Source organism: Strongylocentrotus purpuratus, unplaced genomic scaffold (genome assembly GCF_000002235.5).
Source record: "Strongylocentrotus purpuratus isolate Spur 01 unplaced genomic scaffold, Spur_5.0 spur5_scaffold_10, whole genome shotgun sequence".
NCBI classification, from domain to species: domain Eukaryota; kingdom Metazoa; phylum Echinodermata; class Echinoidea; order Camarodonta; family Strongylocentrotidae; genus Strongylocentrotus; species Strongylocentrotus purpuratus.
In genome coordinates, this window is record NW_022145595.1 from 24,371,285 (window position 1) to 24,397,044 (window position 25,760).

At 37.3% G+C, this 25,760-nt stretch overlaps 1 protein-coding gene across 1 annotated transcript in view; it reads left to right on the forward strand.

The window, feature by feature from the left end:
- The window catches only part of LOC754171 (prosaposin), a 43,466-nt gene that overhangs the window by 14,392 nt on the left and 3,314 nt on the right, over positions 1-25,760 (forward strand). Inside the window, exons 5-16 of the mRNA XM_030979182.1 lie at positions 401-466; positions 15,739-15,816; positions 16,452-16,571; positions 17,255-17,335; positions 18,244-18,330; positions 19,030-19,149; positions 20,088-20,135; positions 20,667-20,753; positions 21,732-21,851; positions 22,390-22,452; positions 22,949-23,092; positions 24,534-25,325. Of these exons, the coding sequence (XP_030835042.1) occupies positions 401-466; positions 15,739-15,816; positions 16,452-16,571; positions 17,255-17,335; positions 18,244-18,330; positions 19,030-19,149; positions 20,088-20,135; positions 20,667-20,753; positions 21,732-21,851; positions 22,390-22,452; positions 22,949-23,092; positions 24,534-25,325 (1,806 nt within the window). The remainder of the gene's footprint in view (positions 1-400; positions 467-15,738; positions 15,817-16,451; positions 16,572-17,254; positions 17,336-18,243; positions 18,331-19,029; positions 19,150-20,087; positions 20,136-20,666; positions 20,754-21,731; positions 21,852-22,389; positions 22,453-22,948; positions 23,093-24,533; positions 25,326-25,760) is intronic.

Below are 25,760 nucleotides of genomic sequence, written 5' to 3' on the forward strand. Positions count from 1 at the left end.
AAAATGTTCCCTGAAAAGCATGGCTCTTCAAATGCCTTCATATTCTAAATGTAAGAGCTTAAAAATGTGGATCACTTTTTTATGTCACATGTTTGTGTAGTCCCATCTTTCTGTGTACAATGATTGTTTCTTTTACCAAGACTGGGCCAATTTTCTTATCATTTTGATGATTCCAGAACCTTGCAGTACACCAATACTTATGCTACATGATCAACTTTTTCTGATCGATTCCACCCAGTTCACAATGCAATCGCATGATCAGAATTCAACTTCATCTTTAATATATTCTTATTAGCCAAGTGAAGTACAAGTCAGAAAATAGTTTATGAGGATAATGAATAATAATAAAGGAACTTATCATAACCATTGAATTTTCTTTTGCCTTTTTTTTTTTAACCAGAATTCAGATGAAGTCTGCAAGGTCCTACAGTTTTGCCAAGAGAAGACTTCACTTCAAACCAATGTGGTAAGATGTAATTCTTATCTCTCTGTCTATCTATCTATCTATCTATCTATCTATCTTGTGTCGCTCTGCTGATCACATTTCTTGACACATTTCTTTCAAATTTTATGGATGCTGCTCCTAGTCTTAACGATAGTCCGAGCCACTAGTGGCGATCTCTACGTCATCCATTGTTTCAGGGAGGGGATAGGGGATCTTTGTCCCTCCTGTGAACGTAAGGATGACACAAAAATTGCTGCCAGTGCTGGGGGATACATTGGGCGGCAATGGAGATTGCGATATTTCTAGTTACTTTTTTTACCTCTCATTTGTTAATGAGAGATGGAGCCCCTTGAGGAGAAAAATAAAAATTTAGCAGTATTTATAGCATCTTCCTATCTATCATCTAGAATCAAAGAATTCTTCCAAAAGTTTGTGAGGGCGTACCAAACCTATACATGACCTTCAAGCAGGGCACAAATTAATTTTTTGTCCACGGGGGCTCTTCCCCCGAAAAAAGAGCCCCCGTGAGCCTTCTCATGGGGGCTCTTTTATTACTGACGGGGGCTCTTTTTTATACAAATATCCATTGAATTGGTACCTACATGTATGACACTCCTCAATTATTTGCTATTTCATCATTATCATTTCAATCAGCATTTTCCCTCTTACAAATTTACAAGCTACATAGCTGTTACTGGCCTGTGTATATAATATATACGCATACAACACTGATCTTTATGATGTCTTTAACGTGACATATCTTCTTCTCCCCTTGCAAACGAAAAAGAAAACATGGTCATTAAAAGGGATTAAGCGACAAATAATGATTGTGATTCAAATTGATGCGAATATTTGTTTGAATAAGCACTATTATTCACCCGAATCATTTTTGTAAAAACAACTTTTACAAATCTCAGCCATGCTTACTGAGTTGAGACGTTCCATTCAATTTAAAATACCCATTACATAATACACTTCTCCTAATCTCAAAGTGATCTTACAGCACAGTGGCAGAATTGCATGGCTGAGATTTGTAAAAGTCGTTTTTACAAAGAAGATACTGGTGAAAGCATTGCATATTCAAAAAAATCCTTGCATCAATTTGAATCACAATGATTATTTGTCGCATGGTCCTTTTATTAAATAACCTTGTTTTCTGTTTTGTTTGCAGAGGGAGAAGAAGCTATGTCACGTTAAGAAATCATAAAGATCAGTTGTATTATGCGTATATACATATGATACCAGAACAAATGTTGATTATCAAAATGTCATTTTGGAATACCTCTATACAAATACCACATTGTCTTTAGCCCGTATCAGTATTAGTATGATCCAATATAAAGCTATTATTCTTTATTTAATTCAGTATAATGCTTTTCCTCAAAAATAGTTTTGCTATTTTTTTTAGGATTGAGACGCTAAGAAATTGTTTCAAATGTACATGTACATTACACGAACCCTGAACCATTGCAAAATGATGGTGGTTCTCTCTCTCTCTCTCTCTTTATTTTAATCATGCATTATCAACTACATATAAAGCAGCAACCAAAAACTTAGGGTTATCTGAGATAGGTGAAAGTAAGAGTTAAAAAGAAAGTCATGCTAAAACGGCGCTTCACTTCCCCCCGCCCCCTGAAAAAAATAAAATAGATTAGTAGTCCTCCTCTCCAGAATCCCCCCCCGCTTTAATATCACATTTTCACTTGGCAGCCCAAGGGGGCTGGGGGGGGGGTGGGAGGAGGGGGTTAAACCCCCTACCCCCCCCCCCCCCCCCGCCGTAGATCTGCCCATGTTATCATACCATTCCACGCAGGGGCGGCGACCCCGGGGGGGGGGGGGGACACGTCCCCCACCCCCCCTCAATTTTTTAAGGGGGGGGATCGTCCATCCCTGGAAATTTGAAAGAGTGCAAAACAAATTGTATAGCATATACTGAATAATGACTGCAACACACTTTTAGGCTCTGGAAGGCCCAAGAGTGCAGCGTTTAGACTAATAAAATTGCAAAAAAAAATCTCGCTCGGTCACTACGCTCCCTCACATAACATCCTCGATAAAAAAAAAAATCGCATTTCGTCCCCCCGGTCATTAACAGAAATCGCCGCCCCTGATTCCACGACATTTTGGTCTTCCTCTTCTCCTCAAAAGGGACTTTCAGATTTGCGTGGACGTGGACGTGGACGTGGACGTGGACATGTTACGTCCTTTAAAGGCACTGGCAATCACATGTGACGTCCTTTTAAGCACTGGCAGTGCCTTAAGAGGAGGTCACACGTTGCAGTCCACGTTCTCATCTTGCAAATCTAAAAGTCCCTAATATTGATTTACTGGTCGAGGTTCATTATTTGCTGACCACGAAAAACTTCTCCAGGCCATGACCATGTTTCTGCCCTTGCCCGATCGCCTCCAGCTCCAGCAGACATGGTGCGGCAGCGTGCACACGCACCGCTACTAACGGCGCAGTAGGCCTATAACCACTGCTGACGGCGGCACTGCACTGCGAGCTGAATCAGTAATAATAGGCCTACTCATAAAACAAGAAATCTTGCATGCTAATCTTAGTTCCATTTCATTGGTTTAAGGTTTGAAAATTGAAACTCAATATTGTGTTAAAGTTATAACAGAAAAGATTATCTTTGTTTTATAAAATCGCCCCCGTCAGGTTGCTCACGGGGGCGATTGCAAAATTAAAAATCGCCCCCGTGAGCAACCTGACGGGCGATTTTGTAGCTCACGGGGGCGAATCGCCCACCGCCCCCGTGTATTTTGAGCGCTGCCTTCAAGTAATAATGCTCAACCCTTGGCTATAAGACCAGTTAAATCTAAAACCAGGGACTTGGAAGATTGTCAACACACAACATTTTCCGTGATTAGCTATACCGTTTCGCGATAGTGATACCGTTTCGCGATAGTTTTACAATGAAATTGTGTGTGTGGACGCTCACTAACGATACGTCGTATAACGAAACTAGTCTAACGAAACGCAGGTTTGGGCATCGTTTCGAACTGAAACTCAATAAAGAATCACGCCTCATCATGCCTAATCACGGAAAATGTTGTGTGTGGACAGGGGGAGTGTAACTAGTGTAACTAACTGGGCGGGGCTTAACGCGACCTCGAGCGAAAGGAGACCAGACTGTAGAGTTTCAGGATTACTTTCTTCTGTTTATGGACATCCTTGAATTTAATATACGATGATTATTTATATGACGTTTCTTGTGTGTGGACACTTTGAAATTTATACTATGATTCTTTATGCGACGTTTCGTTATAGAGTTTCGGGATAAATTGTTTTGTGTGTGGACACGCTATAAGTGTTAGTAATGAATGTATTGGATATAAAATATACCTGTACAGGGAACAATTTTCACTGTACATGTACATGTATGTATCAAGTATAAAGCATTGATTGGGAAGGAAAAAGACAATCAAGGGCTTTTAACAAGTTCCTTGTCTTATCTACATGTACAGTACTAAGGTTAAAATGACACCATGTCCAGTACATGTAGATATACTTGAAGTTAGAGTTTCTAGTTGTTAGACAGAGGAAGTTATGTCCCACAGGAAAAGATACTTTATACAGATTTAAATCAAACATTATCAATGTATTCAAATTGTTTTCTTTATACTTCCTTATACACCTGAGGCTCCCATTACAATGTATTGCAATGGAACATCTTGAGCTGTAAAGTATGTGAAATCAATCATTTGTTTCCTGGCGTAATTGAGATATTTATCAAGTGAGTAAATTTGTTATTAATTAAACATGTGTATGATTAGGCCTGATTCATAACAGGTTCTTCCCTTCCTCCTTGCAATCTGTGTGAGCATTTTTGGTGTTGTCCCTCATGCTTATTTTGATGTTAGTATTATATGTAAATATTTTCAGTTGTTAAAATCCTGTCTTTCGGGGCCAAGAAATGACTAATAAAAACAGGTACAGTGTATTTGTCTTTTAACGATCAATACACACAAATTGATGGGAATGCATCAATGTTAAAGGGAAATTTCTTAAGAATAAAAATTTTAACTTCTAACAACACTTTTTTTTCCTGGAGCACTGGTTCAGAAATCTCATTGTAGGCATCTACACTGTACATCATAGTTTTGAAAGGATATGATGATTAAAAAAATGCCCAATCTTTATATTTCACCTATATACATACAATTATTTCCCTTAAAATTCAAAGGAAGCAGGAATATTAAGATCAACCACGTGATCTAAACTGCATTAATTACCCTCCAATGGCAATTTCATGCACCTATTCGTGCCACAAAGGGGCGTAGACGGAGGCTCGAGAGGGCTTTTATCTCCTTAAATCTTTTTTCCTTCTTGACCTCGAGACTTCGACCTCAAAATTCCCTCTTTGATCAAACTCTAGATGGTTGACAATAATTGTTTGAGATGTTAAGCAGAATAATTTTTGGAGATGTTAATCGACAATCTATGCCATGAAGAGGGTAGCAAACTTTTTAGATTAAAGGTTAAACTAATACCCTGGATTTAGAAGCTGTTATCATACTGATTATAGTGTTAAAAACATCTTTTTAATCAGTATCTCTTATCTCTGAGAAATGTGTTGACCTAATTTTTTTCCTGCAAAGATCGGGTCACATGTACAGGTGAATATGATGATTATTATTTGAGATCAAATGACTATTAGAGCAAATGGATAATAGACAGAAAATAGGCATTAGACAAACTGGGAAATTAGACTGACTGTATATTAGAATAAACAAGCAACAGACCAAATGGTTAGTAGACATATTGGAGATTAAACCAAATGGAAATTAGACTAAATGAATATTAGCCCAAATGGTTATTAGCCCAAATGGTTATTGGACCAAATGATAAGTAGACAAAATGATTATTAGACCATGTGGATAGTAGACAGGCTGGGTGTAGACCATATGGGATTAGACCAATTGGGTAGTAGATGAACTGGTTGTAGACTAAACGGCAATAAATCCAAGTAGTGAGCAGTATTTTGGAGAAAAACAACAACTTTAATGCAACTTCTAGTCCTTATATCATCTACTGAGAATCAAAAGGGTGTTAACACACATACATGTACACCTGCATGCACATGTACTTCACATTGTCTTACACCTTTCTGGCTCTGAAAAAAAAAAAATGTATCTAGAACTGTTGAACAGCACTTTCAATTTGATTTGTTACTGGGTCCTTCTTTAGCTTGTTAGTGCTTCATGAACTCGTCTTTAATCCCTTATAATCTTTACTTTCATTTTTCTTATTCTTTAGATTTTTGTTTTGTTTAATAGTGATATAAATCCTATTCCCTATCAGATTTGATATACCTCATACATACATTGTAGATTCTTATTCACTGATTGGTCAAAACTATCAAATGACAAGGAGCATCTCGATCTATCAATGTGTCAGAGGGTATTGGCGTTCTATCAATTGACCTAAGTTTAAGTGATAGAACGCCAAACCCTGTGATAGTACGCCTAACCCCTCCGCGACTTTTCCACACACACAAAGCATACAGGAATCCAAATGCCCTCCAGCGGGCAACTCCCGCGGTGTCACGGTGCTCAAGCCATGCAATTTACGCTGAGCTGCAGTACATGTATAGATTGGATTTCCATATGTTGGATTTCTTTTAGCGTTGAATCTTTGAAATTGTTTGAACTTCAAAAGACTGTAAATATGTTACCGTGAGGAGCAAATAAGACTCTTGATTTTGGATTTCTTTTCTAGACCTATTCATGAATCAATGAAAAGGATTAGGTATAAACCAAATATGGACCTGGAACAGCTCCTAAGTCAACAATGTATTATGAGGTCCTCCAATAACTTGTTACAATATAGTGTTTTATGAACTAATATCATTATGAATCCATGCTTCTAGTTTTAATGTGGTAAAAGTGATATACATGTAAGTCTTATTTTCAACAGATGATACTGTATGCACTTTTAACAGCTCTTAAGCCGATTTGTTACGGGGGTCTTCCAATATTACTTGTTATGATGAAGTGTTTTATGAACTTATCATTAATCATTAATCCCTCCTTTCAGTTTTAATGTGGTATAATTAATCTGTATAAAAGTGATATAGATCTTATTTTCAACAGATGATAAGCACCTGTAATAGCTCTTCAGTTGATTTGTTACTGGGTCCTCCATGAATTTGTTGTTAATGTTTCATGAAGTTATCATTAATCTTTTTTATCTCTACTTTATCTCTACTTTCATATCTATTTTTAGTATATACATGTATTTGTGTAAAAGAAAGTGATATAAAGCTTATTTGTGACAGATGATATCTTCAGTTTGGAGCCAGAAGGGCATTAGCTTTGTGTAAAATGATATGACTTGAACGTCCTTTTGGCTCCGAACAGGATATGCACCTTGAACAGCTCTGGAGTTGACTTGTTACTTGGTCCTCAATAACTTGTTAAAGTTTAATGAACTTATCATTTATCTCTACTCTCAGTTTTCATTTGGGTTATGTTAAAAAAAAATCTATATGTAAAATTGATATACAATACCGCCCAGAAGTTATTGGGCATGTTTTTGCGGGGCGGGTTTTCCCCGATGGGTATTTCACGATAAAATCACGATAAAATATCGATGAAATACTGATAGAATCACGATAAAAATCACGATAATTTGCACACTAGTGAATGATTTCCTCTATCGGGGGATGCGTGTAACCCGCCTAATCCCCCGATAGTCTATCGTGTTTCATGGTGCGCGTATTTGCAACTAGTCAAGTCATGTCCTCTGCAAGCGCATGTCTTGCTCATCGCGCGCGCTAAGTCTTGATATGATATGTATGATTTGTACGCGCAGTTCCGTATGTGTCTTTGTTTACGTCACAATAGAAAGTATTCACGAGTAAACATTACACACAGTTAAATACTAGTAAAAGCCGTCGCTAAATCACTGACACTGGGCGCGGATAAGCATCGGGTACTGATGCGGTGAAGCAACGAGTAGATCTAACTATATTCAAGTTGCAAAAACTTGCATGATTTGCATTCATTGAAATTATAATTGTGAGCACAATACCTTTCATTTTCACTGCCATATTTTCTGTTCGCCTACTCCAGATATGCGTATCTCATTCCACAACCATGAAAGTGGTGAATAAATTCAATTCAATTCAATTCAACCTCCACCAAATAAAATAAAAATATTCCCAAGATCGTCGCTTCAGAAAACACGCACGCGATCAGATTCTTTCATTTGCCCTATCAGTATCACTGACAAGACTGCCGTAAGAAGGGTCTCCACCCCTAAAAAAGAAAACGTCCAATCATGGACATTCTTGCCTACTGGTCACGCGTAAAAGTTGCCAGGTGGACTAGTAACCAAGGTTACCAAAACACGCGTAAATAAACATTTTTAGTCGACGGCATTGGATGATTGATGAATAATAAAATCTGTAAAAATGGCATGGATCAATTACTGTAACTGTCTTCGGAGTGTGGATTAGACCAGAGTTGAATTAACAGGAAAACATGTAGGAGAGAGAGATAATTGAGAGGGAGGTAGTGTTGAGCTGGAGATAGATGAAGATATTATTCGAGAAGGAAAGGATTTATGATCGAGGTCAGGATGGGAAAAAAAACAAATAAAATGGATAATTATCTACTTAACAGGGTTGACTAAATATAAGTAGGCAAGACACCAATACGTTAGTCTATTTTCCGTACACCTTTCTACTTCCACTCCTTATTCATCGAGACTAGACGAAAACGTTCATGGGTGGAGAAATGTGACAAAGAAGAGGGTGAGAGCATGGACCTACGTATTTGGAGAGCAAGAGAGACGAGACAGGAGGAAATCCCACTAGTATCTTCACGAGGGGGGGGGGGGGGGGGGACTACACGTAATAGAGAAAGAGAGAGAGAGAGAAAGAAAAATGTTTGATGGGAGCGCAGGCTAGCGAAATCATACTAAGGGAGACATTTACGTACATTTACTTTTGAGAAATAAACAGTAGGATTATGTCTGCCACATGCATTGAGAGCTGGCTCCCCTCGGCTGACACATCGTAAATAACAAAGATAACATTCAATGACATTTTTAACCGAAGATTGAAAACTAGGTCATTCACACCTCTTTTTCTTTTTATCATTTATAATTACTTTGTACGATGGCGATGTTAAAAAATAGGATGTTGGAAAGGAAGAAAAAAAGTTGGATCGTAGATTAAATGACATTGATTTGCAAAACTGGAACGATGAAGTTCATGAAGTTCATGTTTCAATTACAGAATTTTTAAACAGGTAATCGGTTTGGAAGAATATATGTTAAAGTTGGATTTCAGTGATAGAACATCTCTTTATAAATATCGATGTGGTAATAGTAAGCTGCCCTGCCGTCTGCACCTGACCGTCACTAAAGTCAGCCTCTAGAAATTGTAGAATTGTGTTCCATGATCTCAAAGTACAAGATGATGCATTTCATTATGTTCTCGTATGTCCAGCCTTTGGCTTTGATTAACATTCGCAATTATTTGTTAAGAGATAGTTAGTCAATTTAAAATTAAGAATTAAAACAAACCTTTCAACCTTTTAGATTCATTCAGGGTTTGCTGCTTCGCATTAGAATATGATATAGATTTTATTTTTAAAAGCAGACCCGTATCACTATCATTCGCGAAGTTGTGTTTTATTTTTGTGGACATTTTTACAATAATAGCTCCTGTTCTAGTCCCTCTAACGTTTATTCGCGCTAATAATATTTATAATTAATTTGCCTGATGTTGCATTCAATTCATTTATGGTTTGCTGCTTCGCAATCGGATATAAAATAAATGATAATTTTAAAAGCAAACTCGTATCATTGGCGACGCAGGGGGGGGGGGTGGAGGGGAGAAGAAAAGAAAAGGAAGGAGGGGAAAAGGAAGAAGAGTAAATCTAAAAATAAAATCAAATAGACAGACGAAACAAGCAGAGAACTTCATCAATCGGAAATTATAATTTTTTCGCCAATGAATTGAATGTTTAAATGATAAGAGAGCTTGCGTACATTTCATATTGTGTTTCAAGTGTTTCTAAACAATGGGTTTGGAGTCAAGGTGTCTGGCAGCATGTGGTTATCTCAGAAGTTAGTATAAACAGATCATGTTCGCGCCGTAAGATCACGTGATCATAGTAGTGATGATTGAACCTTCGAGAGAAAACTATAAGCGCGTGCATTTTTTTAAATCTTTACCTCATCATCTTTTCTGTTTTTTTATTTCTTTGTTTTACCTTTTCTCGAAATATAAATATGTGTATGTATTCCCTTCGCTTGTTCCTTACGGTTCAAGGAGAATTACCCCCTTGCACAATCACCCCCTTTGTTTAATTCGAATCAATTCGATCAATCATTTTTTTTTTTTTATCCTTATTTCTTACCATATGTAGATCTTTGTTAAGCCGTTATTATTTAGTATTATTATTATTATCATTATTAATCATTCTTCTGGTTTATTCCTTCATAAATGTGTTTTAATACTTTATGTTTTTCTTAGATTTCTTTCTATCATTTTATATTTTGTCCTCAATCCTCGTGTATTTCTTTGTTATTTCCTTATGTATTACTCCAATTTTGATTACGGGAGCTTGCCAACCCAGGTATGTGTACATGTATTTAGCTTGCATGCAAACTGAATGTCATAAAATGGAGATCGAGATCGAGGGGTTTTCCAATTCCGGGAATCCCTGAGCGCGCGCACTACATATCAAATTTCAACTACTTTGTGGACCACGAGGTACATTGGCTGATCGAGATCGCGTTGCTTTTGTTTTCGATAATACTGGTTTATGAAAATGCCGTTTGCGGTCTGTGGCAAAATTTGTAATGTGTAGGGACAGGGTCAACCGATTGGTATTATGAATGAATAAAATAATAATATTTTTTTTATTATTTGGAGTTACGGATCCTTTATTTATTCTGTTAATTTTCAATTCTCTATCTCTCTTAATTATCTTTGTCTGATATATTTCACTCTTCACTCCCTTCCCTCTTTCTTTTCTGTCCCTGTCACGCTAACGGTAACGGTACCCCTCCGCCTCTTCTCTCCTCTTCCCTTAATTATTCACGCCTTCCTGAAAATCTCACAACATACACATAATTCTTCTAGAAATAACAGCCGCATTTATCCATAAATTCTAAGATTCTACCCACATATTAGATCTGATATGTACATGTAATGATGAATACTCTCGATTAGACAGAAATAACCGTCTGATATGGGTCATTACTCTTTGATAAATCTTACATTTGTCAACATTCCTTGTACACAGACGGTGACCCTTACGGCTCGCACGACGGGGGGGGGGGGGGGGGGGGGGGGGTGAGCCTTTCTTTTCTTCCCGTTTTTCCTTATTTAGATCTAATTTTCCGATCAATAAATCGGACATAAGAAAGTATGTATATTTCTTAAAATTCTTACAATTTTAATCAAGTAATTGCAATGGCGAAATTTAGGCGAATTAGATCACGCGTTTATGAATATCAAAATATCACCGGGTCAAGCCGTGCTGACTCGTACGCACATGTAGGTATCGGACGTCCGGGAAAAAAAAGAGCATTCATTAACTCAAATCAAGATGGCTGCACAACAAATAATGTTAACGAGAAGTCTTTCTCGGATTAAACATAAGCGGAATAGCCGTCGATATTAGAGACTGAAGCTTTCGGTCTAACTCTTGATATACTCTCGGATCTCTTCTGCCATGATATGAGCTATCCCAAACATTCATTAAAAAAAAGATGTCGTATCGTGGGAAAGGCCAATTAGACACCTGGTTCTTGGTTTCTGCACTTCTCTCATCGGATAACTTTTCTCTCCGCATGCGCAATCCCAAACATTCCCCGTAGCACATTGTCTCGTGTATTTATGCATGGAATGAAAAGAGCATTCATTCACGCTTTTGTGATGTAATAATCAAGTGATTGTGACGTCAGTGGCAAGCGCGCATCGGTATGTTTGAGGATGCGCAGGCTCAGCAAGCGTATAAATACAGCATGCTGTGCGCAGTTCTATCGTGATAATAACAAACTAAAAGGAAATATCACGATATGCATCGGGGATTTAGCGAGTTGATCAAAGTTGAGGAAAAAATCATGATAGAGATGAATACAAATCACGATGTTTCTCACGATAAAAACACGATAAAACCCGTCTACAATCACGCTAACCTCCTATCGTGAAACACGATCCCGCATGCCCAATAACTTCTGGGCGGTATTGTAAATCTTCTTTGCACTGGATTAATGACTATAATGAGGTAGCGTTTTAATCATAATAAGTGGAGAAGATTGAGGTAAATATGGGGTGATTAATACATAGCTTTAGGAAACAATTCTTCTGTGGTTTCCTTTGAATGGGAATCATATGACTTCCCAAATCTTTGCTGGTCATTGTTTTATGTTTTTTTTTTTCTTCTTTTCCAAGCAAAATTACTCGTGATAGTGTAGATATTTGCTCTTAATAAAGCGTGCTTCAAGGTTTTATTGAAATAGAGAGAGATAGAGAGCGTCAGTGACTGGCACAGCATTGCTCTGTAAATTTATTGAATCATAACATGTTCTTCCATTGTCAATGTTTAACTATTGTGGGTTTAATTGTGTCATAATCTACAATGTAGCGCTCTCTCTCTCTCTCTCTCTCTCTGTCTGTCTGGCTATCTGTCTCTCTCTCTGTCTCTCTGGCTATCTGTCTCTCTCTCCGTCTCGGTATCTCCCCCTCTCTCTTCCTCTCTATCGCTCTCCCTTTCTCTCTCAGTCTCTTTAATATCTATTCCTCTCATTCTATTTCTCTCAAGTTGTCTGCCTTATCCTGTAACATATAGCAGGAAGTGCCTTTAAATAATGATCCCACTCATAATGAAGTAAAGTGATACAGGCATGGTCTCTCAATAGAAAGACATTATGCTTTAATAAGTGGCTAGTAATCATACTCACACAGCCATTTAACAAACCCTGAAACAAAGCTTCTTTCACTTCCTTGTCAAAATTTAGCTATTTTTTTTTTTTTTTTTTAATTTTGTGCTTTTTAGTGTTTCTATTTTATTATTTGTATCATTACGTTTTAGTTTGCTTCGTACAATAAGCCAGCTCATAGAAACAATCTGTGCATGGGCAAATAAAGGCCTTTGTATCAAAATTGTAAAACCCAACAAGACGAATATTGGATACAATGCTAAAACAAGATAATAATGTAATCATTATTCATTTGTGCACCAACAGTACGTTCCATGGAACACAGGTGGAAGTATTCTTCCCTTGAGGGCAATCAATAAGTGTTCATGAAGGATGTCCATGATTGTGGCAGTGATTATTCTAAAAGCACAAAGAGGCAGGGCTCAAATTAATTTGTTGTCCACGGGGGCTCTTCCCCCGAAAAAAGAGCCCCTGTGAGCCTTCTCACGGGGGCTCTTTTTTATACAAATATCCATTGAATTGGTACCTACATGTATGATACTCCTCAATTATTTGCTATTTCATCATTATCATTTCAATCAGTATTTTCCCTCTTACAAATTTACAAGCTACATACATGTAGCTGTTACTGGCCTGTGTATATAATATATACGCATACAACACTGAAGTTTATGATGTCTTTAACGTGACATATCTTCTTCTCCCCTTGCAAACGAAAAAGAAAACATGGTCATTAAAAGGGATTAAGCGACAAATAATGATTGTGATTCAAATTGATGCGAATATTTGTTTGAATAAGCACTATTATTCACCGAATCATTTTTGTAAAAACAACTTTTACAAATCTCAGCCATGCTTACTGAGTTGAGACGTTCCATTCAATTTAAAATACCCATTACATAATACACTTCTCCTAATCTCAAAGTGATCTTACAGCACAGTGGCAGAATTGCATGGCTGAGATTTGTAAAAGTCGTTTTTACAAAGAAGATTCTGGTGAAAAGCATTGCATATTCAAAAAAATCCTTGCACAATTTGAATCACAATGATTATTTGTTGCATGGTCCTTTTATTAAATAACCTTGTTTTCTGTTTTGTTTGCAGAGGGAGAAGAAGCTATGTCACGTTAAGAAATCATAAAGATCAGTTGAATTATGCGTATATACATATGATACCAGAACAAATGTTGATTATCAGAATGTCATTTTGGAATACCTCTATACAAATACCACATTGTCTTTAGCCCGTATTAGTATTAGTATGATCCAATATAAAGCTATTATTCTTTATTTAATTCAGTATAATGCTTTTCCTCAAAAATAGTTTTGCTATTTTTTTTAGGGTTGAGACGCTAAGAAATGGTTTCAAATGTACATTACATGAACCCTGAACCATTACAAAATGATGGTGGTTCTCTCTCTCTCTCTTGATTTTAATCATGCATTATCAACTACATATAAAGCAGCAACCAAAAATTTAGGGTTATCTGAGATAGGTGAAAGTAAGAGTTAAAAAGAAAGTCATGCTAAAACTGCGCTTCACTTCCCCCCGCCCCCTGAAAAAAATAAAATAGGTAATAGTAGTCCTCCTCTCCAGAATCCCCCTCCCCCCCCCCCCCCCCCGCTTTAATATCACATTTTCACTTGGCAGCCCAAGGGGGCCGGGGGGGGGGGGGGGAGGGATGGGAGGAGGGGGTTAAACCCCCTAACCCCCCCCCCGCCATAGATCTGCCCATGTTATCATATCATTCCACGCAGGGGCGGCGACCCCGGGGGGGGGGGGGGGGGGGGGGGGATGGGGGGACACGTCCCCCCCCTCAATTTTTTTAGGGGGGGATCATCCCCCTCTGGAAATTTGAAAAAGTGCAAAACAAATTGTATAGCATATACTGAATAATGACTGCAACACACTTTTAGGCTCTGGAAGGCCCAAGATTGCAGCGTTTAGACTAATAAAATTGCAAAAAAAATCTCGCTCGGTCGCTACGCTCCCTCGCATAACATCCTCGTAAAAAAATTCGCATTTCGTCTCCCCCCGGTCATTAACAGAAATCGCCGCCCCTGATTCCACGACATTTTGGTCTTCCTCTTCTCCTCAAAAGGGACTTTTAGATTTGCGTGGACGTGGACGTGGACGTGTTACGTCCTTTTAAGGCACTGGCAATCACATGTGACGTCCTTTTAAGCACTGGCAGTGCCTTAAAAGGAGGTCACACGTTGCAGTCCACGTTCTCATCGTGCAAATCTAAAAGTCCCTAATATTGATTTACTGGTCGAGGTTCATTATTTGCTGACAACAAAAAACTTCTCCAGGCCATGACCATGTTTCTGCCCTTGTCTGATCGCCTCCAGCTCCAGCAGACATGGCGCGGCAGCGTGCACACGCACCGCTACTAACGGCGCACTGCACTGCGAGCTGAATCGGTAATAGGCCTACTCATAAAACGAGAAATCTTGCACGCTAATCTTAGTTCCGTTTCATTGGTTTAAGGTTTGAAAATTGAAACTCAATATTGTGTTAAAGTTATAACAGAAAAGATTATCTTTATTTTATAATTCCACCGGGGCGATTTTTAATTTTGCAATCGCCCCCGTGAGCAACCTGACGGGGGCGATTTTGTAGCTCACGGGGGCGAATCGCCCACCGCCCCCGTGTATTTTGAGCGCTGCAAAGAGGGATTACTCCATTTGTTAAAGATCTGTGGTTATTTGGGGTCATGTGTACCTTGTGCTAGCTACAAGCTGGTCCATTATTTATTTTGGCATATATATTTTATTCAGTTCAGCAAGATACAGAAAATAGGCCTGTTTACTTAATGTGCATTCCAAATTTTGCATGTTTCTCTCAAGGACCCCTGGTTGCTACATGTACGTGTACATGTAATTCATCTGCATAAATCAATGGAAAGCTTATAAAAGCCATAGATTACAATCAAATATATGCTATTTTAGTGTCCGTCAGAGAAGTAGCAACTCTCTGAACACTCAAAATCGAAGGCCTTGAAAAATAGATTTCGTTGACTCGATTACATCTTATGTGGAGTACGCATATTCACAATGACTTTTCATTAATTAAGCATGGCTAATCGCCTCAGCTATATACATGTACATGTAGGTGAGCCGATTGGATCCACATGTATCACTATAATTGTGGAAAATTTGACCTTGTTGACCTGTAATTTGGAGGAGTGGGGAAAATGAGCTTTTTTCCCGTTATATTCATATTCTACGTTTATTCGGCTTTCCATCAATATGAAGTTATGTTTTCATCGGATAGGGTCTTTAGCTCTATCTAATGACTGAAATTGATACCTTACATGTACATGCATTTTTTTCCTGCATTTTTCTAATTTTTATAACCCTCCCTTTTTTTATTTCCACAGAATGATGACGAGGTGTGCACACTGTGTAAAGATGGTATGGCAGAGGCCAATGCAATCCTTTCAAACGTTACACTCCAGGTGAAATACCACATATAATATTTTTCATATAGTTACAATATGCATGATGTTAATTTGGTTTAATTCAACCATTTTCTATCCATAGTTTGAGATTTGTTTCACTTGTGGATGATGGGTAATGGAAGTACAAGATTTTTTTTTATTTTACAGCAACCCATTTATCATTCTCAATTTCAAACAGGATTTACTTTCATGTTTTGTAAGTTTATTCTGATATGATTTTGTTTATGCATGAACAATATGACTTTTTAAATTTTCATATGTTTACACACTACATGTAGATTTTTAATGTACCATGTACTGTAATTGAATGGGGCTATAATGAAAGCCAAATTTCAACATTGATAATGTTATTGGAGAAAGCAGGTTTAAAAAACAGAACTGCAATGTAATGTACACAAATTACCTTCGTTATTATTTGAATTATCATCATTATCATTTGAATTATCCTCATCATTATCATTATGGTCATTATCATTTGAATTATCCTCATCATTATCATTATCGTCATTATCCTTATACTCCTCATCATCCTCATCATCATCATCATCATCATTTAAAATTTGTTTGTTATCATTATTAGTAAAGATGTCATACATAACCCCCAAATTCCACTCTCTCTCTGTCTTTTGCAGCAAGACTTTGAGAACATGCTCCTTCAGTTCTGCCCACTCCTCTCCGAGATCTTCCCAAACTGCGCTAATTTCATCCAAGATGAGATTCCCGTCGTCATCCAGTTTCTCCTCACGTACCTTGTAAGTAAACCCACACCAACCTATCAATTCCCGTCTCTCTTTGCAGCAAGACGTGGAGAACGCTATCTTGTGGCTTTGTCCATTCCTGGATCTCGTTATCCCGGATTGTCCGGAAGTCGTGGAGGATAACTTCCCGGCCATCGTCAAACTTTTGCTCTCTTATGTCGTAAGTGGTAAACTTGCTGAAAGGTAATCACGTCGTCACGTGCTCTTCATCTTTAAAAACAAAAATTGCTTGAGATCATGCTGAAAATGTGAATGAAACTCAGAGATGGATATTTTTAAGGCAGTGAAAATGAAAGAAATAGTCTTTGTAGTTTAATAGCAAATGTTAGATCTTATCTTAATGTAGATGACTTCACTGAAAGTGAGTATCTTTCGAGCACTGGAAATGTTTTGATTTTGTATGCAAAATGATATATGAGGGTTCTTACTAAAAATCCTCACCAATTGAGACATGATGAGTTAGGTACATGCAGCTAACCACTTGATAACATTTGAAATAGAGAAGTCTAAACTGCCTTACATATATATATAACTTTTTATAGCTTACTGTGACCACACATACACTATGTTCTATTATTCTTTACATAATTTGTTCTATTTTAATTGAGATTGAGTGTTAATTTTCTTCTATTCTCTCTTTTCTCTCTCTCTCCCCATATTGAAAAAAAAATAAACAGACCCCAGAATCATGCAGTGAGATTGGACTATGTCCTGGGACAGTGGAGCTCCAAAACCTCCTTGTTCAGCTCAAGAAAATGGTAGGTTTAAAACTTCATTCCGTTGGAAAAGATGGGGAAAGGAAAGGAGCAGAACAGGAAGAGAATTGCATCGTTGCAAGGGAATTTCCGTTTGGTCTACAACCAGTTCGTCTAATACCCAATTGGTCTATTCTCAAATGGTCTACACCTAGCCCGTCTATTATCCACTTTGTCTAGTAATCATTTCGCCTATTTATCAGTTGGTCCAATAACCATTTAGGCTAATTTCCATTTGGTCTAATTTCCATATGGTGTAATCATGCTAGTATTGGCCTTTATGCAGGCAGCCAATGAATTGTCTATAGTTATCACTAGCAGCCCTGGAATTTTAAGGGTGGGGGACACAAACTGCTGAAAGAAAAAGTACTTGTCAGGTGACAAAAATCTGTTACATGTAATTTCACCAGCTCTCAATACTTGCTCACTGATCGTAATTAAGCTTATCTGTCATATCTTACACTTATACATTTAGATGCACATACTTTGCAAAATTTGAACAAAGCATTAATGTGTTATTCAGGTATATGATTGTGATCATGCCTAGTTGCTAATAGGGTATGTTCATACCTATCATTATGCTAATCTGTCATGTGCATGCATGTGTACACAGAGTATTAAATGTAACCTTTGCTTCTCTGTTTAAAGGCACTGAGCAAATGTACAAGAAATGACTAACTATCACGACATGTAGGATGTTTATTACACCTAGAATTGCTGTTATATACAGCTGTAACATTCACAGACTTTAAATCCATATTTTTACTGCTAGGTGCTGCATAACTTTTTTTTGGCTGTGATGAAAAATCAATCCAAATGAATTGTTACAGGCAACAAAGCAGAGTAAAGCAAACACCGCTTGGAATATCCTCCTTCTCCTAATATTTCTTCTTCTATATTTTTTTTTACAGAAAAATCGTGAAGGTGTAGATCTGTGCTCTACATGCAAGACTACCATGACTACCATTGACAGCATGTTGAGCAATTCAGCAATCCAGGTCAGAGGATTTTTTTAATTTCATAAAACCAATTCACCAACCCTACAAGGGTTTTAGTTCTTCTGCGATAAGTTTGCAGATTTTTTTCTAACTCTGTCCTTTAAGCCTTAGTGCATTAGTACATCAGTAGATAGCACATTCATGAAAATTTGTGTAATGGGTTACGGTGCAGCATTCAAAACTAATAATAATAATTATGTCTATATTAAGAAAACTTGTTCTATAACCCTCTTTCAGAACTACTCCAGCAAGATAAACAAACAGTTCTTTTCTGAACTGCTTTTGTGGGTTTGACTTCATGGAAGCTCTAATACATGTATGCTCTGCTTGAGCTGTATTAATGTAATTTTCTGCACTTTATATCTTGGGGAAAAACCTTTTATAAATCCAACTTTTATCAATATTATTATTAATAATAAAGTAGTAAAAGTTGTAGAAGTAGCAGTAGAATTGTTGTTATTAGTAGTATTATTCTTTGCAATGTTGATTTTCTTGTTCTTGTTCCTGTTCCATTTCCTCTTTCTCTTCCTCTTCTTCTTCTTCCTCCTCTACAGTACTTCCCCTTCTTCTTCTCCTTTTATTTGCTATCATTGTATTGTTGTTGTTTTTAGTAGTAGTAGTAGTATTATCACCATCATCATTATATTCTTCCTTTTATTATCATTATGAATTTTTATCATTCTCATAATCACTCTCTAGTCCGCTATTGTCCTGGGGTTGGACCAATTTTGTAGTTCTCTCGGTCCTGCTGCTCCTTTCTGCGTCTATGCAGTGAACCATTACACCAAGGAGATCATTGCTACACTCGTTACATACTTGGTAGGTTTTATAATAATGATAATAATGGAGGCTTCTTCTTAAATAGCATGTTGTGATGTTCCTAGCGCTCAAGCATTATTACCCCGGTCATAGCCGATCTTTAGTTAATATTTTTCACTTCAAATAATGTAAATTCTGTAGATTTGTGACCATGATTTATACTTCCCTTGAGAAACCAATGCCAGGAATGTTTAGAGGAGCTAGTGGCATGAACAGCTTGCCATAGTTAGGTCCAACTGAAAGTCGATCTTAGTTTGACTTCCATGTATATTAAGTAAGGAATATTCCTAAATGACTATTCTGTTTCTTTGTTTACGTATATAGTTTATGTTACATGCATATAATGTAGTATAGTAAAAAAACACACAAAAAAACAGTTTTTAAAATTCTTGCCAAAGACAGGGAACCAGACTCAACTAGCACTTGTGCTAACTTCTGGTACCCCCTTTAACTACAAAAGTGTACACATAATATTTTATTCCATTTATATACGACATACTTTGTAAAACAATATTTATATTATTCATGTGTTATGTTATCGATCTTGTGTTATATTGTTATATTTTATGTAATCATGCTTGATACATTATGTTTTACTTGTTATTATTTTTGTTGTTAATAAACTCAAACTCAACTCAACTAGTCCTTGTGAAAAACTCCCCTGGGTGGAGAGTGGCAAGTGTGGATTCATGCCTTGCCAAAGGACGTTAATGCCGGGCTAGGGTTTGAACCCTCAACCCTTGGAATGAGAGCCACATGAATGAACCACTACACCTCCACGACAATGATGGAAAGCAAACATTCAAATGAGACTTTATCATAGGCTTCTGTTTGCTATGTTGCAAAGTTGCCCCCGCCCCCGACACACACTCACCCAAATTGTTTAATATTATTCTAAAGAATCACCTTGTTTTTTGTTTTTTTTCTTCTTCTTTCAGAACCCAGATACCTTCTGCCATGAGTTCAGATTCTGCTCATCAGATCAAGTATGAAGATGATTGTGTTAACATTTTATATTCTCTGTGTATTTTATGTTGCATTCGTTATCGTACTGAAAAAAGCTGTTATAGATGGGACATTTCGCTATAAAGGCAAAGTGCATATAACCTTTGAAAAAGTTGATTTTAACCTCATGAATTCTATCTTATTGTGCAGAATTGCTTTAATCAAAAAGAGCAAATTGTAATGTTTCAAATGTTGAAACACAATTGTGAAGCGAAATTCTGAATTCCAAGTAACAAACATTCTTTTTATGTTCCATTCAATATGAAGGGTTAAATTTTACTGAATCAATGAGAACTTGATAGTACTACATGCCTTGCTCAATTATGGCGTGGAAAACATCCACAACAAAGCCGCTGTGATTTTTAAAACATAGTACACCTTTTAAAAGAAAAGATGCTAGTTTTGCCGTATCATATCTGACGGGCCTTTATAGCAACTTTACTGAAAATTACTCTTATTTCAGCATCGATTCCATTTGATACCAACTCTGTTTTTCACATTTCTTCTTCAAGAATGCTCATCTTGGTAGCGACATGTGCACTGATTGTACAACGTTCTTTGGAGATATCGATGGCATGCTCACAAACCAGACTGTGCAGGTCAGTGAATATCTAATGTGTAAACTTGAGTTAAATTGGATTGAAAGTGATATAAAGGGGATAAAAAAGTGTTACATTTTTAACCAGGGGAGTGTTTCACAACGATTCTAAGTTGAACTTATCTCTAAGTTGGACTTTACAATTATGGAAAGCCGTTAGCATCTTTGAAAGTATTTTGTAAAAGTTATTTTGAAAGGCATAAAATGTTGATTCAAATAATTCTTACTTTCTATTATCATGCAAGCTTTTATGTTCTTGATGTGGAATTCATGAAATGTCAAAAATACTTCAATTTTTGCTTTTGGAAATATTTAATTTCAAGGCTACAAATGGCTCTCCATAATTTTTAAGTCCAACTTAGAGTTAAGTTCGACTTAGAATCTTTGTGAAACACCCCCCTGGACTGGAATATAAATAAGAGCAACAGTAGACAGAGAAAGATGGCATAAACTTGTGATGGCCACAGCAGCGCAGCTGACGTCACCTGACTTACTGAAAGAAGAAGGACTATAAATGTAAACAAAAAATGACAGTACAAATATGTCATATACTCAATTAGAAGTTCTAAAATATAATTATTGGCAGTCATGTGCCTGGGCAACTCCACTAAAATGAAGTGCTTTCAAGGCAAATCAGAGAAACAGACCCCTATCCCCAAAAGAGATGAATGGATGAAAATACAATTTATGACAAGATTACGAGACTTATTCTCGTTAAGAGTACCATCAGATTGTGACAAATCGGTATATTTGATCATTTTTTATATTTTGATATCAATTGTCCATTTTATTGGAAGAACCTGATTGTCTCCTGCTCTAATTTAGACATTGATTTTAACAAATGGTCTGCATTTCTTTTACTTTGCCTTAAAAACATTTCAAAAGGGAATCTATGGTGAGATTGTCATACAAAAAAATAAGTATCCATATTTGTACATGTATATATAATTTCGTCAATTGCTGTCGTTGTCTTATTTAGAACATGATTCTTGCTGCTGTTGATGATATCTGTGCCGAGTTCGGAGACTTTGCTGATCAGTGTAAGAGCTATGCGGACCAGTATGGATACATCGTCTTTGATTTCCTTGCTTCACAGCTGGTGAGATGATAGAGAATTTCATCAACCTTAAGCCCCACTGTACTACTTATAGCTACTTGCGCCCTCTATATAGCAAACAATACACCTAGGCTACTTGCGCTCTCTATATAGCAAACAATACCTAGACCACAACAGCTCTACTAATTTAGACTTTTATTCAGATTTTTATAATGAAAGTACATACATTGTAAAGGAAAGTGTGTTTAACTTAAAACAAAAATATATTTTAAAAATCTTCTATTTTTGAAGGAATATGTGACGTTAGACAGGAAGCCTGGCCCAGTCTTGTAATGTTGTGATTGACGTTACCTGCTTATTTTAATGAATCAGAATCATTGTTTTGAGGGCAAATTAAAGCTGGCAATTAATTGTACTGGGTGAATACTTGACTGGTTTAGTGTTAATCACCATCACCATGCAACCGGCCCTGATATCTTCTGTATTATTCATTTTGTCCAATGTAAATGAGCAGACCTTCATCTGAGAAGAAAAAAAGTATATATCATCATACTTTTTCTGTATTTTTTCTTCTATGAAGTCTCCTCAAGAGATTTGTACCGACATCAGCTTCTGCCCAGCCACGCCAGAGACAAAGACCAAGGTAAGATCAAGGTCATGACCTTTAACCTCTTCTAACAACATTTCACTTCCTTTCCATCATCAGAGGTCGATTGGTGAGTTTGAAAGATGGTCTTTCGGGTGTCCCTGTGACAGCTGAAATGTGAATGACATCGGGTCTTTTTTTTTTTTTTAATGATGCCTTTGATGGTCATGGGATTCCCTGTGGAAAGTGCATCACTGTTTGCTTGCACCACATTACTTGTAGATCTGTATTCTGCTACAATTTAAATCCAATGCTGAATTTTAGCGTGGTCTAATGTCAATGTTAACAAAAAAAGTCTTAAGTTTTCCGTTTGTTGAACTGAAAGAGTAGAATATGGGCCGTTCATTGTAAGTGAACCAATTACCAGGTACCCATTTGCACCTGGATGAAGAAAGAGTGGCAAATGCGGATTAATGTCTTGCCAAAGGAAGTTATTGCTGGGCTGGGACTTGAACTCTCATCCTTTAGATTGAGAGTCAAGTGAATGAACCACTATACCATGGACCTCAACACCCTTCTGGCTCCCAGTAGATACGTTAAACAAGGAGCCTTTTATTTCACCCTTGACCTTTGTGTGCACTTTCAGATGGATCTGTACCATATCTTCAAGATGGTACTCAAACGACAAAGAGATATCGTGAATATAAACCAGTCCACCGCTACACCTTCAACAAATCACACTCACTCACACACAAACACCTGTACCTTCAAAAAATGATTAATGTATTATATTTTCAGCTTTCATGTCCATCGTGCACAGTAACCACACAATAGAGGGATTTTTAAATGTGCCTAATTGAAAATTGATATGCAGTTGTTTCATTCATTTTGCAGAGTAATGCAAGTTCATCAGACAATGGTTTGCCAATTGATTGTCATCGTCTTTAATGTTTTCTCTCCTCCAGTATCAAGTCTTGTATTTGAATGTTACTGCAACTGCTATTAAACCTTTGTGGTATTTTGTTTGTTTTGAGAGAGAGAGAGAGAGAGAGAGAGAGAGAGAGTCTTTTATGAAGAGAAAGCATCTGCATCTTCATCGGTTTAATCCCTTATTTGTTTTCACAGACAAGTGTTGTATGGAAATTTCACAGCAGCCGCAAAGAGCATACATGTACATTTTCCTAGATGTTCCCACAAGTCTGATTAGTTTATATTCCATTCATTGATATTTTATCTTCATTTCCATTTTTTTTAAACAGCATTGTCACAATCAGATGTATCTGTTTTACCACATTCCAGCCAAACCCTTTCTGTACTATAAAGACATGCTCTTCGGGTGTGCATTCCATTAAATCTGGCTAGTTTGCCAAGTTGATCTCTGTGTACTTGTTCATATATGGTATTTACATCATCAGTATTTTGTTCTTGTTGTTCTTTTTGTTGATTGTTCACAATGCCCATTTTTGTGTTATTTTTAAAGAAAGACTGTAGTCACGTAGTCTACTGTACCATGCATTGATAGATGGCAATTAGGGGTAGAGAAAAGTAATGGGGGGTTTAGGATTAGAGATGTGTGTGTGAGAGAATGAGAGAGCGAGATAGAAAGAGAGGAAGAGAGAGAGAGAGAGTGGGAGAGAGATAGAAAGAAACAAATTATCAGCCCCTTTTCTGCTTGAAGATTGATACAGTATAGCTGTATTGTAGTAGTAACACAAAAAATAGTTCATTGCATAATGCACATGCATTTAAGCATATTAAGCACATACATAATCATCTTACCACCACATTTGAATTTTGTAGTTATATAGTTCAAGCAATATGATTACCCATTTCATGTTAAACACATACATGTAGGTGTATCGCACATATACATCATAAAGAAAGCGAAAAGTCGTAGAAGAAAGGGATCTTTGGTAGGTCCTCTTCTACATATAGCTGTGAAGTACATGTACTATAATTTGGTCTTGTTCCATCGAAAGTGCTGCTCATACGTGTGTGAAGTCATCAATTTTACAAGACATTTCAGTTAAAAATGCCAAGTTGTGATATTTTCTTGTATCACGTCAGTCGGTTAGGATAGCATCCTGCCTGACTCGATGAATCTGAGATTTTAAGCTGCTTTATTTTCTTGACTTCAGGCTGTAGGAAAGAATTTCCACCTAAGAGGACCTTCGAAGGTCTGTACGGACTGCGAACAGTTCTTAACTGACGTTCAAGCAAAGCTCAATGACCCTAATGTTCAGAATACCATCGTCAATGCTGTAGAGAGTGTGTGCACGCTGTTTGGGCCAAGCGCTGACGAATGCAGATCCTACGTTGAGCAGTACGGTGATCTTGTCATTCAGTTTATCGTTTCATCCATCGACCCAGACACAGTTTGCAATGATCTAGGATTCTGTATGTCATCGGCTCGGCCCTCCATCCCGAAATTGATGAAGAAGAAAATTCAAGGACCTTCCAAAGTTTGTACCGACTGCGAACAGTTCTTAACTGACGTTCAAGCAAAGCTCAATGACCCTAATGTTCAGAATACCATCGTCAATGCTGTAGAGAGTGTGTGCACGCTGTTTGGGCCAAGTGCTGACGAATGCAGATCCTACGTTGAGCAGTACGGTGATCTTGTCATTCAGTTTATCGTTTCATCCATCGACCCAGACACAGTTTGCAATGATCTAGGATTCTGTATGTCATCGGCTCGGCCCTCCATCCCAAAATTGATGAAGAAAATTCAAGGACCTTCCAAAGTTTGTACCGACTGTGAACAGTTCTTAACTGACGTTCAAACAAAGCTCAACGACCCTAATGTTCAGAATACCATCGTCAATGCTATCGAGAACGTGTGCACATTGTTCGGGCAAAGTGCGGACGAATGCAGATCCTACTTTGAGCAGTATGGCGGTCTTGTTGTTCAGTTTATCGTTTCATCACTGGTGAGTGGATGGCAGGAAGAGAATGGGAAAAAAGTAGATGATAAATGATTTAAAACAAATTAGGAGTCAAATTTAATTTGGGGATAAAATCCTCAGTTCTTAAATTTACTTTCATAATAAGACCCAAAATACATGTATGTAATAATGCAAAAACATTGAGGTATAATGAATAAAACAGAGAGAGAGAGAGAGAGACAGAGAGAGACAGAGAGTGATGGTGAAACAGGGAAGAGGAGAGAGAGAGACAGAGAGAGGGATAGAGAGAGGGGAAAGGGAGGGAGGGAGAGAAACAAAAAAGAGAGAGAGAAAGGTGGAAGAATAGAAATATTGTTGATAAATAATGGAGGAAGACTATATGTATGTGATAGAATGCCAGAGCTAGGTTGAGATAGGAGTAGTAAAGAAGAAAGAAATGTTTGGTGCTTGGAGGACATT